Consider the following 17982-nt stretch of genomic DNA (forward strand, 5'->3'; position numbering starts at 1 on the left):
AATTAAGCCACAAACAAATTTCCCTGTAGAAAGATCAGTTAGAAGAAGTTACCTTTTAGAGAGTTCAGCTACAAAGAAACCATTCTGTAAAGAGCTCAGCTGCAAACAAATCACCTGTACAGAATTCAGCTACAAACAAACCACCCTGTAGAGAGATCAGCTAGAAGAAGTTACCTTGTAGATCGTTCAGCTACAAACAAATCACCCTGTAGAGAGATCAGCTAGAAGAAGTTACCTTGTAGAGAGTTCAGCTGCAAAGAAACCACCATGTAGAGAGTTCAGCTGCAAAGAAATCACCCTGTATAAAATTCTGCCACAAATAAATTGCCCTGTAGAAAGATCAGTTAGAAGAAGTTACCTTGTAGAGAGTTTAGCTACAAAGAAACCATTCTGTAAAGAGCTCAGCTGCAAACAAATAGCCTATACAGAATTCAGCTACAAACAAATCACCCTGTAGAGAGATCAGCTAGAAGAAGTTACCTTGTAGATCGTTCAGCTACAAACAATTCACCCTGTAGAGAGAGCATCTAGAAGAAGTCACCTTGTAGAGTGTTCAGTTACAAAGAAACCACCATGGAGATTTCTGTAATCAACATATGTATTATATATATAATTTGTACATTTACTGATAAAATATTTAAAGTACATCTACTTCATCTTTTCTTCTTCCTGTGGTAAAAAAAAAAAAAAGATAGGTTAAAAAAGTCCCAAAGCCGGCTATAGGCCGGCTTTAGGGTATACAAATACAAAAAGAAATGAAATCTAATCCAAAACAGCCAAGCTGTAAAAAAAGTGTGCGGCCCTCAAACGTTATGGTGAAAAAAGATGTGAAATCCAAGGTGGCGGCAAGAAATGGCTGTGATGGTAGGTTAATGATAAAAATTTTAATAATGACAATTCAGGTGAATTTTGTGCCAAGACCAAGCAGCACAAAAATTCACTTGAATTGTCATTATTAAAATTTTTACCATTAACCTACCATCACAGCCATTTCTTGGCCGCCACCTTGGATTTCACATCTTTTTTCACCATAGCGTTTTTGAAGGCCGCACACTTTTTTTATAGCTTGGCTGTTTTGGATTAGATTATTTTTACTGCTGTACTAATAACATCACTAGAAATGTTCATAAGACGTGTATGTGTATATAGTACAATGACATGCATAAGCAAAAATATTATGCACTGTACCTGCTGCTATAGATAATACTCCAATTAATGTTCTCTAAACAAATGATGTTATTCATTGGATACTACTTTGTTAGCAACTGTCCTTGGCGACTGTGAAAGGTGTTAATATGGAGAACTGCTCTGAAACGTTGTTACTTGAATGAAATGGGATGTTTTTATAACATTGCATTGCAACGTGGCATAAAGAGTGCTGTCAACCATTCTTTCTGAAGTCAGTTTCACTAGGCTGCCCACCAGTGCCGAACCTGTCCAATTTCTTTGCTGGCTTGAGTCAGAGGTATGCTTATCACCACAATTCAGTAGTTTACACATATTTCAATCATGAAAGGTTGTTGTAATGAAGCAAATTTGCCTTGTGACACTGCCATTTTTTTGTGAGCTAGTCTCTAACTGCATGGATAGTGAGCAGAAATAGTAGAACAGTGCTGCTAACTGACCGTACCTCTCTGATAAGCTCGTGTGAATCTTTTCCTGCCAGTGCAGGTGTTCAACTCTTTACACTACGTGGCAAGCTACATGGTATACCACCTGTCAATCTGTTATTGAAATTTCAGTTTATTTAAGATACTTTGAATCCAGAACATCAATGAATGTTTAGTACATACATCATCTTTGAAGGTATGCATTCTTAGATGTACATCATTAAATTTATCTTACCTTTTATAAGTTCAGCCACATGGGCCTCTGTTATGACAAATGATTTATGAGCCAGTCTGCTCAGTGATGGCACCACGGTATGCTATTTTCATTAATGATTTTGCTGGGCCAACTCAATCATGGCATCCTCTTATAGTGCATGCTGGCCAGGTGTAGAAGTTCTTTTCTGTGGCTAGCTATATCTAAATGGTATGCACATATCTATACCAATGTATTTGATCAAATCTTCCCTATAACTTATTGTAATCTACCACCCTATGTGACAGTCAGTTGATTGGTGCTGGTGTGCTACAAGGTATGATCTGAGTTGGTCATGCATTGTTGTTCAGCGTGGTCTTTTTCATCAAAGGTTTTCTATGTGAACTATACTAAAACAAAAACAGCCTTGGGGCTGTAAAAAAATGGTGCTGCCAAGCAAAGTAGGATCAATCAAACAAGCTTATTCAACACAACTGGTAAGAACAAGGACTGATATCAAGTTGCGGCCAAGTAGATTGGAATACTACCATGATCAATCTGTAAAACAACTGGTAAGAACACAAGGACTGATATCAAGTTGCGGCCAAGTGAATGCAGTATTACCCATTCTCTTTGTATCTAGCTATAGCTATATAATAAAACTAGAGCAAATACACATGCAATTGTTATTAAATTATCATTTGGCCGCTTTATAAAATCACACACTACAACAAAAATAAAGGCCAAATGACAATTTAATAACAGTTGCATGTGTATTTACTCTAATTTTATTATATAGCTATAGCTAGATACAAAGAGAATGGATAATACTGCATTCGCTTGGCCAAAACTTGATATCAGTCCTTTTTCTTACCAGTCATGTTGAATAAGTTTGTTTGATTGATCCTACTTTGCTTGGCAGCACCCATTTTTTACAACCCCAAGGCTGTTTTTGTTTTAGGATATCACACATTTTTGTCACTGAGTAATATCAATCAAGACAAAAAAATAATGCAGAAAGCTAATAGTTTCATACAAGCCACCTTTGGTTATCACAACAGCTTCAACAGTTATAGTGTGTATTGCATCATTGCTTGGGACATGAAGTAGCAAAATCAAAGAATGTAGTTTGGTACAAGTAGGCAGGTACTGGTCGGTGTTGCAATCTCAATAGGGTATGGCTTCTGGGCACCATTAAAACCATCAGTGAACAGATTGAGTAAAGGCCATTTCCCGGCAGGTGAAAATGTGCTCCACACTTATTATTTGTAACATACTGGACTATCCACAAACAAAGCTGTATTGTGGGTTGCGTTAGCTCCTTCAGACCCATTACTAAATAACAACTGAATAACAAACACTTACGAGAATATAGCAAGTTCACCGAGTTCACCACACTGATATACCTAGTGTTGACTGCAAATAAACGACTGAATTCACTGAGTTCATTGATTGTAAATAAACATTACTGTAGTTAGATGTGTCTTAAATTTAAGATAGGGTTCTAAAATATCTCAAAATAAATCAGCAACTAGCATAGGTGACATTATTTTCTTATGAGTGTACTCATGGAAATTAACTCACCACTTCCCAGAAAAATGGCAGGTCAAAATCGAGTGAAACTACTCCATATGCATGGGTATGCCCACAGTGGTGGTGGTGGTCGGTTCTGACCACCACTCAAATAAAATAGCCACCACCACCAATCAACAACCACTACACATTCACCTCTGACATACACAAGTTAAGGCCGTGTGCAACATCTCTGGACTCATCGCTGTCTCTTGTAGCCACCACTATTCTAAACTTGAACACATCCTTTGCATATGTTTAATTACATATCAAAGATTGTCCCACAAAGCGTAAGAGTGAATGAATCAAACTTTGGGAAAATTACTTATGCAAGAGAGGTGGAGTTCCAAGATTTGTACTGAAGAAACTTAACTCCAAAGAACTTGTGCAAATCCAAGGCTGTGGAACTAACACAGTCTAAGATATAAGTGTCAAAAAATGGGCAAATTGTGCTAACGAGTATGCGAAGTAGAAGGAGAAGAATATGACATTTTCAGCAAAATTTTGTGCGACATTATTAAAATATAACAGGGATTACTTACTTAGTAATATGCTTACATAACAATCTACCAAAGCTTTTGTTGTATTGCAAGGTTTCTTTTTACAAAAGAATAATTTTATATGTAGGTTTTAGGTGTGCATTCTATTAGAGTTAGTTGTTCGTGTAAATAATTCACAGTAGTTGCACACCCTACTTTCCTTTGCCGCATGACTCACTACTGTGAGTCTTGATTGATTGAAAATGCCTCTTTTCATATGATGTAAATTGTATAAGGGCATGCATGCTCTTCACATATGTTTTATGTTTGATGCACACTGCATGCAGCATATTTTTCTTACAGACTGGCTGAGTACAACAGTCATCTTCCAGTGATCACATGTAAGTCTTGTCATAATTTTCTTACAGATTGGCTGAGTACAACAGTTATGTTCCAGTGATCATAGCAAGTCTTGTAATGCCTGCTATACATGCTTATCACCTTACTATATTGTAGTGATATGCTGTAAATGCCAACATTTACTTCAGAAACAGTAACTCATAACACTGCATTTTCATGTGTTTGTAATATTTAAAAGGATTCTAATCATGGTAATTTTGGTACCGAGATGGAATATGCATGGGACCAAAAAGCTGCACAGATCATGCTGCCACCGGAAACTTACCAATAAAATCAAACCACCGATACTTTGAGTTGATGATAGATAACTTGAATAATGTTGAGAGCGAATATCGTGGCATACAAAGAACCCTATGAACTGCTGCAACGAAAAATCACGTGATTTTAAGACATTTGTATCGTTTTCTACCAGAAGAAAGTGACAAACTTGGCTGCCACGCTCGTGTTATTTAAGTTACACTTGGCCTAACACATGACAATAGTTAGGTAGTTGATTGGAGGATATTGATTTTTTGCATTGCGGACCCTACCTATGGCCTGCTATGGAGAATACAAACACAAAAAAGTGATATCTAATCAAAGCAGCAAAGCTGTAAAAAAGGGTTGTGAAAAAGATGTGAAATCCAAGGTGGCGGACAAGAAATGGCTGTGATGGTAGGTAAATGGCAAAAAATTTAATAATGACAATTCAAGTGAATTTGTTGCCGAGTCCTAGTGAAACTTGGAGGAGGCAGTACAAATTCACCTGAATTGTCAATATTAAAATATTTGCCATTTACCTACCACCAACTTGGATTTCACATCTTTTTCACCATGGCCTTTTGGGGGCCAGACCCCTTTTTTTACAGCTTGGCTGTTTTTGATTAGATAATATTAGCTGACTGCTTAACAGCTACTGTACATGATGACTAACACCACCAGCACCTCTTATTATCATGTTAGCTATCCATAAATGGATTTATAAAAAGTAAACAAACTAGTGTAAAAACAATTGTAAAAATTAAAATATGTGAATAGCAGTGTTAGGAGTAACGCGCTACATAAGTAACGCGTTACGTAATATTATAACTTTTGTGGTAACTAAGTAATATAACGAAATACGCTATAAAAATGGGTAATATAACTCAAGCTACTTTACTTACAAATGTAACTCGTTACCTAAGTAATATAGTTACTGTAACGAGTTTAATATTACGTAATGTTATTGCTACAAGTAACGAAGTTACTAGTCTCGTTAGTTATCCTCTGAGTAACGCCTAGCCACAACGAAGTAACGAAGCCTACTGAATGAAGCTTATTCACCAGCTTCTTACTTATAACCAAGATTTGCACATTGTCCAACAATGTAATCATGTCACGTGATAAAGTGGTAGTTTCACACGTGACAGCTTAAGGCTGTGGACACAAAGTAATGTAATATGTAATATTATTATAATTACTTTATTTTATGGGTAATATGTAACTGTAACTAAATAGTTCAGTTGCAAGTAATATGTAATATGTAACTAGTTACTTTTACAAAGTAACTTGCCCAACACTGGTGAATAGAGATCACTGGAAAAAGTAAAGAAACAAGAGTCAAACAAGCCAGCATGTTAAACACACAGAGATCTCTATTTGGATTCAAATAAACATTTATACAGAAACATTCTCAGTACTTATCTGCCCCTGATTTATGTAGAAATTACTGTTTTTTCATTAGTTTCTACCATATCCATTGAGTCCAAATAGAGATCTCTGTGTGCTTCACATGCTGGCTTGTTGACTCTTGTTTCTTTACTGTTTTCAGCAATTCCCACGTTTTAACTTTTAAAATTCTAACCTCGAAAATTCTGAATACTGAATCCTCCAGGATGACCATAAGCTTCTCTGTATGCAAATCCATACACTACAGCTGACATCAATGCATTGGCTGTTGTGTGTATAATTGTTACTGGACCATTTGATACAGATAGTTGTGTATAATATGCCTCAGTGACCTGGTTGAATGTTATCGTGTTCCAAGATTGTGACTGTAATGACCTCTTCACTCCTCCTCTTATCCAATACATCATACTAGGCTGATAATACTCCTTCAATACTATAATGTTGATATAGTCACTGTAACCTGATGATATTGTGGATAGGTTGATTTCATTACTGTAATGATCTGTAGCTGGCACAAGCATCATCATTGGATCACCAGTTCTACCATCATAACCATAACCAGGACTGTACTGAGCTACTAAGATTTCTTTGTTAGAGTGGATTGCACAATAGTATTGATGAGTTACTGTAAAACTATTCCCTGCATCAATAGTATAGGAATTCCCTGCATTGTTACAGTCCATAAAGACTTCAGTTGAGTTATATACTGCTAACACTCTGATGGTATAAGCACTTCTACCTTGCAGTGGTGCAATGTAATATGTTTTACCCCAGTATGTGGTAGGTGGAATCTGTTCTATTAAGTGATCACAATAGCTAGAACTAAATGATAGTACATATCCACACTCATGACCACTAAATATAGACACTGGCTTGTCTGTCATAATTCTGGTCCCAGTCAAGTCACTTGATGATCCAATATACACTGTTTGTAACCTGTTCACTATGAAGGAGTATTGACTACCACTGGTCAGGGAACTAACAGTATCATTAATCTTGACATTAACAGATTGTGTTACTGTTAAATTCATCATTGTGTTGTCCTCTGTACCAACTATCAGTACTACATTATCATATCTACCAGAAGACACTGAAATTCCATAATAAGTGTATTGAGTGCAGCACACTTTTATTGTGGGTAAAGCAAGGAATGTATCACCACTACTAGATACATCATTTTGACCAATCACAACTACATTAGTACTGTTGGTCTTAAGGTAAATCCCCTTATCTTGATCATTGTATGAACCAGTGATGAGACTTGAAGAAAGACTTACAATTGTTGACCGTGTACCTGAAATATTTCCACTAGTGTAATATCCTACTCCAGGAGATTCTATGGTATAAGACAAATCTAGTGATCCAGTATTTGTTAAATAGAGAGATATTGAACCACCATTGTTATTCTGAAAAAATCCAATGTAGTAATTGTTGCCTGTAAGAAAAATATAAAACATATGAAACTGCTATTAGAATATACCACACCCATTTAGTTTGGATCTAATTTGTAAACACACACCTGGTGGCAGAGGGTTTACAAATCAGACTACAAACAACAGTAAATGGATGCGTTATTACTGTTTTGTGGTACATGGCATGCGTGGATCAAAGGCTCACATTTGCAACATGAAAGGAGAATGAGTACTATTAAGTATTTGCTATTGCAGAAAACTGTAATTTATTGCATTACAATAAATTGAAGTTATCATGCTGCATATAGCTATAACCTAAGTGCAGTGACGTTAAATCGGTTATCAAGATACACAGCTCATAAATTAGTTTAATAAGTTTTGGGTCATGTGAGGTGCCATGCTGTCAAAGATTTGCTAGTATTGCTACTGCCTAAAGGTTATTATGGCTGCAGTAATGTAATTACAGCTATATGATTTTTATTGCTACTGCATGAATCTTATTGCTGCCACATGAGTGATATGGCCATTGCATGATCATTGCTGCTACTGCTATTGCACTGAGAATACTGCTGCTTGATACATTGATGTTGCATAATTTGATAAAGATTCCTGCTGCATGATGCACTGCTGCTGCAGGCCTGAGAGTTCTGCTGTTGCATGATTTACTAAAGAGTGCTGCTGCATGATGCGCTGCTGCTGCTGTTGCATGTTTGCTGAGAGTGCTGCTGCAGGCCTGAGGGTGCTGCTGTTGCATGAAGCATTATGGCTGCTGCAAGAATTTATTGCCACTTCATGAAATGTTATGGATGCTGTATGAATGTTATTATTGTCGTATCCGCATGTAGGTTATGGCTCTTGCATAAATTTTATTTTCGCTGCATGAAACATTATTGCTGCTGCATGATACGCAACTGCATGATATACAAGAGAGCTGCCGTATGAATATTATGGCTGCTGCATGTCTGTTATTACTGCTGCTACTGCTATTGATTGAACTGCATCTTTGATGCATGAATTTTGCTCCTGCTGTTTCATTGCAAATGCTTGTCATTGCTGCCATTGCATGCATGCTCCTCACTCTAGGCTTGTTAGTTATCACTGCTTCTGCAGACAGGCATGTTCTAACTGTTGCTTGCATCTAATATAGTGCTGTGCACCGGTTTGCAAATAGCCGGTTATTAACCGGTGTTGTATAGGTCAGCCAATAACCGGTTAAGAAGCCTTTAAACCGTATATTCTTCCCCACTTGGTAAACCATAAATTATCCCTGCTGACAAGCGTTAACATCATAACATAACCTCAAAGCATGTGTAAATATGTGATTGTAATAACAGTTATTGCAAGACAGGATGTTGATGGTCACTTTGGTACCACCCCTAAACCTTCCAGCAGGCTTGTTGCGGGGTAGTGGTAAAACCAGGAATGGAGAAATAGGAAATGGGAAACGAGAAATGAGTGGAAATGGAATTCCTTCACTGCAGAACACTCTTCATTTTTGTAATTGATGGGGTAGCAGAACACAGATTTCCACGACTTTGGTGGCTGAAGTAGTAGTGACTGCTGTATTAGAGTGTTTTGCAACTCAATTGCTAAAAAATCATAAGCATATAACTATACTAAAAGAATGGCAATTATATAATGGGTCAAATTTCTGATGGTGGATAATGCAGATCATGGTGGTATCAGTGGCTTAAGCTAAAGTGACTGCTCTATACCACTATATGACATTAAGCCTTAAATCCAGGCTGAAATGTATACCACTGTATTAAAATTCTCAGAAGCTCATAATGACGTAAACTTGTAATAATACTCTGATCATACAGTGATAGAGCAGTCACTTCAACTTGAGCCACTTCAACTTGAGTCACTGATATTGCCAAGGATACTGCCAGGGTGATATGCACCATCAGAAATTTATAATTACTGTGTAAAGCCTCTAAAACAGTTTACAAACACAGATAATAGTACAGGGGTGTGAGGAATATAAGTAGAGTTCAAGTTCTTGTATAAAATCATCAACATCATTAGTGATTGAGGTAGGTCATTCCATAATTTACTGCTAAAGGTAAGAAAGAATGTAATATGTTTCAGTTCTAATTGGTGGACTTATAGCATAACGACGAGAGTGACCACAAGTACATGAGGTTATGGGAGTTAGAGTAATTGATAAAACTTCAACAAGACTATGAATCAATTTAAAGAGCATAAGTAGCTAAGACATTTTCTTCTTTTGTTCTAAAGTTCCAGGTTAGGCGGTCCAGCATGCTGGTTACACTACTGAATTGAGAAAAGTCAATCATAATGAAATAGGCTGCACTCCTCTGGACTTTATCTAATTGATAGATTTGACATTATACCAAGACATTATACAACTGCCAATCTGTTAGTACAGTTGTATACTTATCTTATGATTTTTTTTTCAATTGAGTTACAAAACACTCTAATACAGTAGTCACTGCTACCTCAGCCACCAAAGTCATGAGAAAATCTGTACTCTCAGGTGACTCTGCTACCCCTTCAATTACAAATGAAGAGTGTTCTGCAGTGAAGGAATTCCATTTCCACCCATTTCTCCATTTCTCGTTTCCCGTTTCTTATTTCTCCATTCCTGGTTTTACCATTACCCCTTGTTCAGTACATATTATGTCTGCCAATATCACTTAATGTCACTTAATGTTGGTAGTAGGACTAATGTTCCTTGGATACAACACCCATCCTAGGATTGTGGTTGGGTTTGGTAAATGTACAGGTTCCCAGAATCCCACTGCAGCGCTTCCAGTATTCGCAAAGTCCTTTCTCCCTTTCTACTGGTATAATACTACAAACGTAAGTACCACACTGGTCTCATTTACCAACCAACCTAATGGCTTGGAAATGACCTGTCCATATTTACTAGTACAAATAAACAAATAGATTGTAGGAGGATTGCTGCAGTAAGACTCTATTAGGTTCCCGTACTGTCACATTCCACAAGAGAATGGACGAGTTTGCAGCTATGTTGCCATGCAGCTGCGGACCAACTACAGCCTCATGGGTGACCATATGACTGTATTCTTGTTTTACTTTACCGGCCACGCCTTGTGCAGCTATGTTGCCATGTAGCTGCAGTCCTATGTATTACAGCTACACAGTTTTATTTATTTATTGCATTTTTATTTTTTGTGTAGCTGGTAGCTAGTTTGTACATTATTCTATGGGCCAAACAAGTGCACAGCCATTTGCAGCTATGTTGCCATGCAGCTGCGGATCTACGTACTATATACAATTTGTTTTGTAAAGTTTGTTCAATTCACAATTCTATGGGCCAAGTTAGCACACAATTATGCAAGCCATTTACAGCTGGATTGCCATGCAGCTGTGGACCTATCTACTATATACAATCTAATCAAAAACAGCCAAGCTGTAAAAAAAGGTGAGGCCCCCAAAAAGGCCATGGTGAAAAAAGATGTGAAATCCAAGGTGGCGGCCAAGAAATGGCTGTGATGGTAGGTTAATGGTTACATTTTAATAACAACAATTCAGGTGAATTTGGTGCCAAGATCAAGCGGCACAAAATTCACCTGAATTGTCGTTATTAAAATGTAACCATTAACCTACCATCACAGCCATTTCTTGGCCGCCACCTTGGATTTCACATCTTTTTCCACCATGGCCTTTTTGGGGGGCGCACCTTTTTTACAGCTTGGCTGTTTTTGATTAAATATCCACAAATTGCTAATTTAAATTATCAATTTGTGGATTCAGAATACAAAATTACATTCAAGATATCACTTCTTTTTGTATTTGTATACTGCAAAGCCGGCCTATGGCTGGCTTTGGGGCTTCTTTAACCCATGTGTTTTTTTCTTTACTACAGGAAGAAGAAAAGAACTTAAAGAAGAATTTTAGTACTTCAATTATTTTTGATTTTATTAGTAATTATACAAATTATATACATATATTTATTACATGCCCATTATGCCCCACAGGATATTTTTTTGCAGCTGATCTCTCTACTGGGTGACTTGAAATGTAGCTGAACTATATACAGGATGGTTTCTTTGTAGCTGAACTCTCTACAAGGTAACCTCTTCTAGCTGGTCTCTCTACAGGGTATTTTGTTTCTAGCTGAACTCTCTACAGGTGATTTGTTTGCAGCTAAACTCTCTACATGGTGGTGTCTTTGTAGCCGAACTCTCTACATGATGGTTTCTTTGTAGCTGAACTCTCTATAAGGTGACTTCGTCTAGCTGAACTCTCTACAGGGTGATTTTTTTGTAGCTGAACTCTCTGCAGGGTGATTGGTTTGCAGCTGAACTGTCTACATGATGGTTTCTTTGTAGCTGAACTCTCTACAAGGTGACTTCGTCCAGCTGATCTCTCTACGGGGTGATTTGTTTCTAGCTGAACTCTCTACAGGTGATTTGTTTGCAGCTAAACTCTCTACATGGTGGTTTCTTTGTAGCTGAACTCCCTACATGATGGTTTCTTTGTAGCTGAACTCTCTACAAGGTAACTTCTTCTCTACAGGATGATTTGTTGTAGTTGAATTCTCTACAAGGTGGTTTGTATGAGGCTGAACTCTCTACATGGTGGTTTCTTTGTAGCTGAACTCTCTACAGAGTGATTTGTTTGCAGCTGAACTCTCTACATGATGGTTTCTTTGTAACTGAACACTCTACAAGGTGACTTCTTCTAGCTGATCTTTCTACAGGGTGAATTGTTGTAGCTGAACTATCTACAAGGTAACTTCTTCTAGCTGATCTCTATACAGGGTGATTTGTTTGTAGTTGAATTCTGTACAGGTAGTTTCTTTGTAGCTGAACTCTGTACATGATGGTTTCTTTGTAGCTGAACTCTTTACAAGGTAACTTCTTATAGCTGAACTCTCTACGGGGTAATTTCTTTGTAGCTGAACTCTCTATATGATGGTTTCTTTGTAACTGAACTCTCTACAAGGTAACTTCTTCTAGCTGATCTTTTTACTGGGTGATTTGTTTGCAGCTGAACTCTCTACATGGTGGTTTCTTTGTTGCTGAACTCTCTACAAGGTGAATTCTTCTACCTGATCTCTCTACAGGGTAATTTGTTTGTAACTGAACTCTGTACAAGTGCGTTATTTTGGGTGATCTCACTGCAGGTTGATTTGTTTGCAGCTGAACTCCTTACATTGTGTCTAGTTTCTAGCTGATCTCTCTACAGGGTGATTTGTTTCTAGCTGATCTCTCTACAGGGTGATTTTTTGTAGCTGACCTCTCTTCAGGGTGATTTGTTTCTAGCTGATTGCTCTGCAGGTTGATTTGCCTGTAGATGAACTCTCTACAGGGTAACTTGCTTGTAGCTGAACTCCTTACTTTGTGTCTAGTTTGTAGCTGATCTCTCTACAGAGTGATTTGTTTGTAGCTGAACTCCTTACATTGTGTGTAGTTTCTAGCTGATCTTTCTACAGGGTGATTTGTTTGTAGCTGATCTCTATACAAGTTGATTTGTGTGTAGCTGATCTCTCTGCAGGGTGATTTGTTTGTAGCCGATCTCTCTACAAGGTAATTTGATTGTAGCTGAACTATCTATAAGGTGATTTGTATGTAGCTAATCTCTCTGCAGATTGATTTGTTTTAGCTGAACTCTGATTTGTTTTTAGCTTATCTCTGTACAGGTTGATTTGTGTGAAACTGATCTCTCTACAAGCTGATTTGTTTGTAGCTGATCACTCTGCAGGTTGATTTGTTTCTAGATGATCTCTCTACAGGTTGATTTGTTTGTTGCTGATCGCTCTAAAGGTTGATTTGTTTGTAGCTGAACTCTCTGCAAAATGTTTTGTTTGTAGTTGATCTCTCTACAAGATGATTTTTTGTAGCTGACCTCTCTTCAGGGTGATTTGTTTCTAGCTATATCTCTACAGGGTGATTTTTTGTAGCTGACCTCTCTTCAGGGTGATTTGTTTCTAGCTGATCGCTCTACAGGTTGGTTTGTTTGTAGCTGAACTCTCTACACGGTGATTTGCTTGTAGCTGAACTCCTTACATTGTGTCTAGTTTCTAGCTGATCTCTCTACAGGGTGATTTGTTTGTAGCTGATCTCTCTACAAGTTGAATTGTGTGTAGCTGATCTCTCTGCAGGTTGATTTGTTTGTAGCCGATCTCTCTACAAGGTAATTTGTTTGTAGCTGAACTGTCTAAAAGGTGATTTGTTTGTAGCTGATCTCTCTGCAGGTTGATTTGTTTTAGCTGAACTCTCTACAGGATGATTTATTTGTAGCTGAACTCCTTACATTGTGTGTAGTTTCTAGCTGATCTCTCTACAGGGTGATTTGTTTGTAGCTGATCTCTCTACAAGTTGATTTGTGTGTAGCTGATCTCTCTGCAGGTTGATTTGTTTGTAGCCGATCTCTCTATAGGGTAATTTGTTTGTAGCTGAACTCTCTATAAGGTGATTTGTTTGTAGTTGATCTCTCTGCAGGTTGATTTGTTTTAGCTGAACTCTCTACAGGCTGATTTGTTTGTAGCCGATCTCTCTACAGGGTAATTTGTTTGTAGCTGAACTCTCTACAAGTTGATTTGTGTGTAGCTGATCTCTCTGCAGGTTGATTTGTTTGTAGCCGATCTCTCTACAGGGCAATTTGTTTGTAGCTGATCTCTCTACAGGGTGATTTTTTTGTAGCTGACCTCTCTTCAGGGTGATTTGTTTCTAGCTGATCTCTCTACAGGGTGATTTTTTGTAGCTGACCTCTCTGCAGGGTGATTTGTTTCTAGCTGATTGCTCTACAGGTTGATTTGTTTGTAGATGAACTCTCTACAGGGTAATTTGCTTGTAGCTGAACTCCTTACTTTGTGTCTAGTTTGTAGCTGATCTCTCTACAGGTTGATTTGTTTGTAGCTGATCTCTATACAAGTTGATATGTGTGTAGCTGTTCTCTCTGCAGGGTGATTTATTTGTAGCCGATCTCTCTACAAGGTAATTTGTTTGTAGCTGAACTATCTATAAGGTGATTTGTACGTAGCTAATCTCTCTGAAGATTGATTTGTTTTAGCTGAACTCTCTACAGGGTGATTTGTTTCTAGCTTATATCTCTACAGGTTGATTTGTTTGTTGCTGATCGCTCTAAAGGTTGATTTGTTTGTAGCTGAACTCTCTGCAAAGTGTTTTGTTTGTAGATGATTTCTCTACAAGGTGATTTTTTGTAGCTGACCTCTCTTCAGGGTGATTTGTTTCTAGCTGATCGCTCTACAGGTTGGTTTGTTTGTAGCTGAACTCTCTACACGGTGATTTACTTGTAGCTGAACTCCTTACATTGTGTCTAGTTTCTAGCTGATCTCTCTACAGGGTGATTTGTTTGTAGCTGATCTCTCTACAAGTTGAATTGTGTGTAGCTGATCTCTCTGCAGGTTGATTTGTTTGTAGCCGACCTCTCTACAAGGTAATTTGTTTGTAGCTGAACTGTCTAAAAGGTGATTTGTTTGTAGCTGATCTCTCTGCAGGTTGATTTGTTTTAGCTGAACTCTCTACAGGGTGATTTATTTGTAGCTGAACTCCTTACATTGTGTGTAGTTTCTAGCTGATCTCTCTACAGGGTGATTTGTTTGTAGCTGATCTCTCTACAAGTTGAATTGTGTGTAACTGATCTCTCTGCAGGTTGATTTGTTTGTAGCCGATCTCTCTACAAGGTAATTTGTGTTTAGCTGAACTGTCTATAAGGTGATTTGTTTGTAGCTGATCTCTTTGCAGGTTGATTTGTTTTAGCTGATCTCTCTACAGGATGATTTGTTTGTAGCTGTACTCCTTAAATTGTGCCTAGTTTCTAGCTGATTTCTCTACAGGGTGATTTGTTTGTAGCTGATCTCTCTACAAGTTGAATTGTGTGTAACTGATCTCTCTGCAGGTTGATTTGTTTGTAGCCGATCTCTCTACAAGGTAATTTGTGTTTAGCTGAACTGTCTATAAGGTGATTTGTTTCTAGCTGATCTCTCTACAGGTTGATTTGTTTTAGCTGAACTCTCTACAGGGTGATTTGCTTGTAGCTGAACTCCTTACATTGTGTGTAGTTTCTAGCTGATCTCCCTACAGGGTGATTTGTTTGTAGCTGATCTCCCTACAAGTTGATTTGTGTGTAGCTGATCTCTCTGCAGGTTGATTTGTTTGCAGCCGATCTCTCTACAGGTAATCTGTTTGTAGCTGAACTCTCTATAAGGTGATTTGTTTGTAGCTGATCTCTCTGCAGGTTGATTTGTTTTAGCTGAACTCTCTACAGGTTGATTGCTTGTAGCTGAACTCCTTACATTGTGTCTAGTTTCTAGCTGATGTCTCTACAGGGTGATTTTTTGTAGCTGAACTCTCTACAGGGTGATTTGTTTCTAGCTTATCTCTCTACAGGTAGATTTGTGTTGATATGTTCATTGCTGATCGCTCTAAAGGTTGATTTGTTGCAGCTGAACACCCTGCAAAGTGTTTTGTTTGTAGCTGATCACTCTAAAGGGTAATTTGTTTGTAGCTGAACTCTCTCCACAGTGACTTGTGTGTAGCTGAATTTTGTGTAACTGAATTCTCTAGAGAGTGACTTAATTGTAGCTGAATTCTCTACACAGTGCATGACTTGTTTATAGCTGAACTTTCTTCAGTGTGACTTGTAATGTTCTGAATCTCTATAGTGATATATTTTCTTAACTCTCCACATGGTGACTGTCTTCTTGCTGAACTGTCTATAAGATTAACTGTTTGCAGCTGAACTCCCTACAGAATAACTTGTGATGTAATAAAATTCTATAATGGAATAAATATATTAGCCGAATGCTCTATTAGGGTGACTGTTCTATTAGAGTATCTCGATCTCGCATTTGTTACACGGAGTTGGCTTTCGAATCATAACTCAGTGGTTTGTAATCCGATTCTTCTGTACTACTGCAAGGACTTTCTATGAAGATTATTCCAGCTATACTCCGATTTTCAGCTCATTGCTCTAAGCGGTTTGCCTAGTAGGCGAGAAAACTACTACTTTTTCATTCATAAAAATCGATCGCGTAATTGTGACACAGGTTGGGTTTTGTGTCATATCTCCGTGGTCTTTATCTCGGTCCCTTTCAAACCACCAAAAGGCACTCCTACGATGGTTACTCCATCTACATAGCAATTTTTAACTCATTCCATGAAGCGGTTTACCCTGTAGGCGTGACAACAAATCGATCTTGTTTTACGCGAATAATCGGTCATAACTCCTGAACCATTCATCGGATTTGTACCACCAAATTTGATGCTAGGATTCGCCGTTGGACTCCCTTTCTGTGTGCCAAATTTCAAGGCGATCGGAGTACGCGTTTGCTTGTTATAGCAATTTTTGCAAGTGTGCGAAAAGACGAAGAAGAAAAAAAAAAACGAAGAAAAAAAAACGAAACTTTGGCAGCTCGTATCTCGGAAATGGCTCGATGCGATTTCCTGCAAATTTGGAATGTAGACTCCCTTGGCTGGCGGGCAACTGTGTAGCAAATTTGGTTCCAATCAGATAAGTGATCACCGAGATACAAATGTGTGAAAATGACGTTTTCGTTCTTCCTGTCAATATACTCACGGGTGTGGCGCGCCGGCTTCTTGGGCCGCACGACACACTACCGTGTGTCTTGATTGGTTCAATTCACAATTCTATGGCCCAAGTTAGCATACAATTATGACTGTAATTTGCAGGTAGGTTGCCATGCAGCTGCGGACTCACTTATACAATTTGTTTTGTAAAGTTTGCTCAATCCTTAACTTTTATTTTTTTATTTGTTTATTTGTTATTTTTTGTTGTTTTTTTTAAAATTTTATTTTATAATTTTTTTTATTTTTATTTATTTTTTTAATGGGCCAGGTTAGCAAACAATTATAAACACCATTTGCAGCTAGGTTGCCATGCAGCTGCATAGGTATAGAAGTTCTTTCATTCCCTCAATATAGATCCTGCAATAGCAGCAAACAACACACATGATAATTGCAGCTAGGTTGCCATGCAGTTACATACGTATAGAAGTTCTTTCATTCTCTCATTGATAACCCTGCAATAGCAGCAAATAACACACACGCATAACTGCAGCTAGGTTGCCCTGCAGCTGCACAGGTATAGAAGTTTTTTCATTCTCTCATCGATAATCCTGCAATAGTAGTATGCCCTGCTCACAATTTTTTACCCACGTATTATGCTTTTGAGCAATGCTCAAAACCCAAGCCCACCATGCTCAAAATTATGCATTCAAAATCAAGATCATGCACAAGTACTGACTGTTTTATTAGAGTAAATTATTAGTGTTTCCAGACTGCTGTATTAGAGTAAGTGATTGCTGTTTAGAGTATGTTGATCTTATTTCACACCACCAAGCGATGTTAATTAAGTTATAATATGTGGGTTTTTTATTTTATTTTTTTAAATATGAAATACACCAATAATATGTACCAGCTGTGATGATTGGCTTTCTTTTAAGCGTGTGCATTGCACTTTATAATCAAATTTTAAAATATCGTTGGTATTATACTAGCATTATGCTAGATGCTTTTAGCAGCAAATGACATCCACGCATTACTGCAGCTAGGTTGCCATGCAGCTGCGTAGGTATAAAAGGTCTTTCATTCTCTCATTGTAAATCCTGCAATAGCAGCAAATAACACACACACACACACACACACACACACACACACACACACACACAC

At 37.8% G+C, this 17982-nt stretch overlaps 1 protein-coding gene across 1 annotated transcript in view; it reads right to left on the bottom strand.

The window, feature by feature from the left end:
• LOC136255566 (uncharacterized) overlaps window positions 1-17982 on the bottom strand; it is a 382542-nt gene that overhangs the window by 287025 nt on the left and 77535 nt on the right. The window contains exon 4 of the mRNA XM_066048359.1: window positions 6097-7356. Within this exon, the coding sequence (XP_065904431.1) occupies window positions 6097-7356 (1260 nt within the window). The remainder of the gene's footprint in view (window positions 1-6096; window positions 7357-17982) is intronic.

This window comes from Dysidea avara, chromosome 5 (genome assembly GCF_963678975.1).
Source record: "Dysidea avara chromosome 5, odDysAvar1.4, whole genome shotgun sequence".
Classification (NCBI taxonomy): Eukaryota; Metazoa; Porifera; class Demospongiae; order Dictyoceratida; family Dysideidae; genus Dysidea; species Dysidea avara.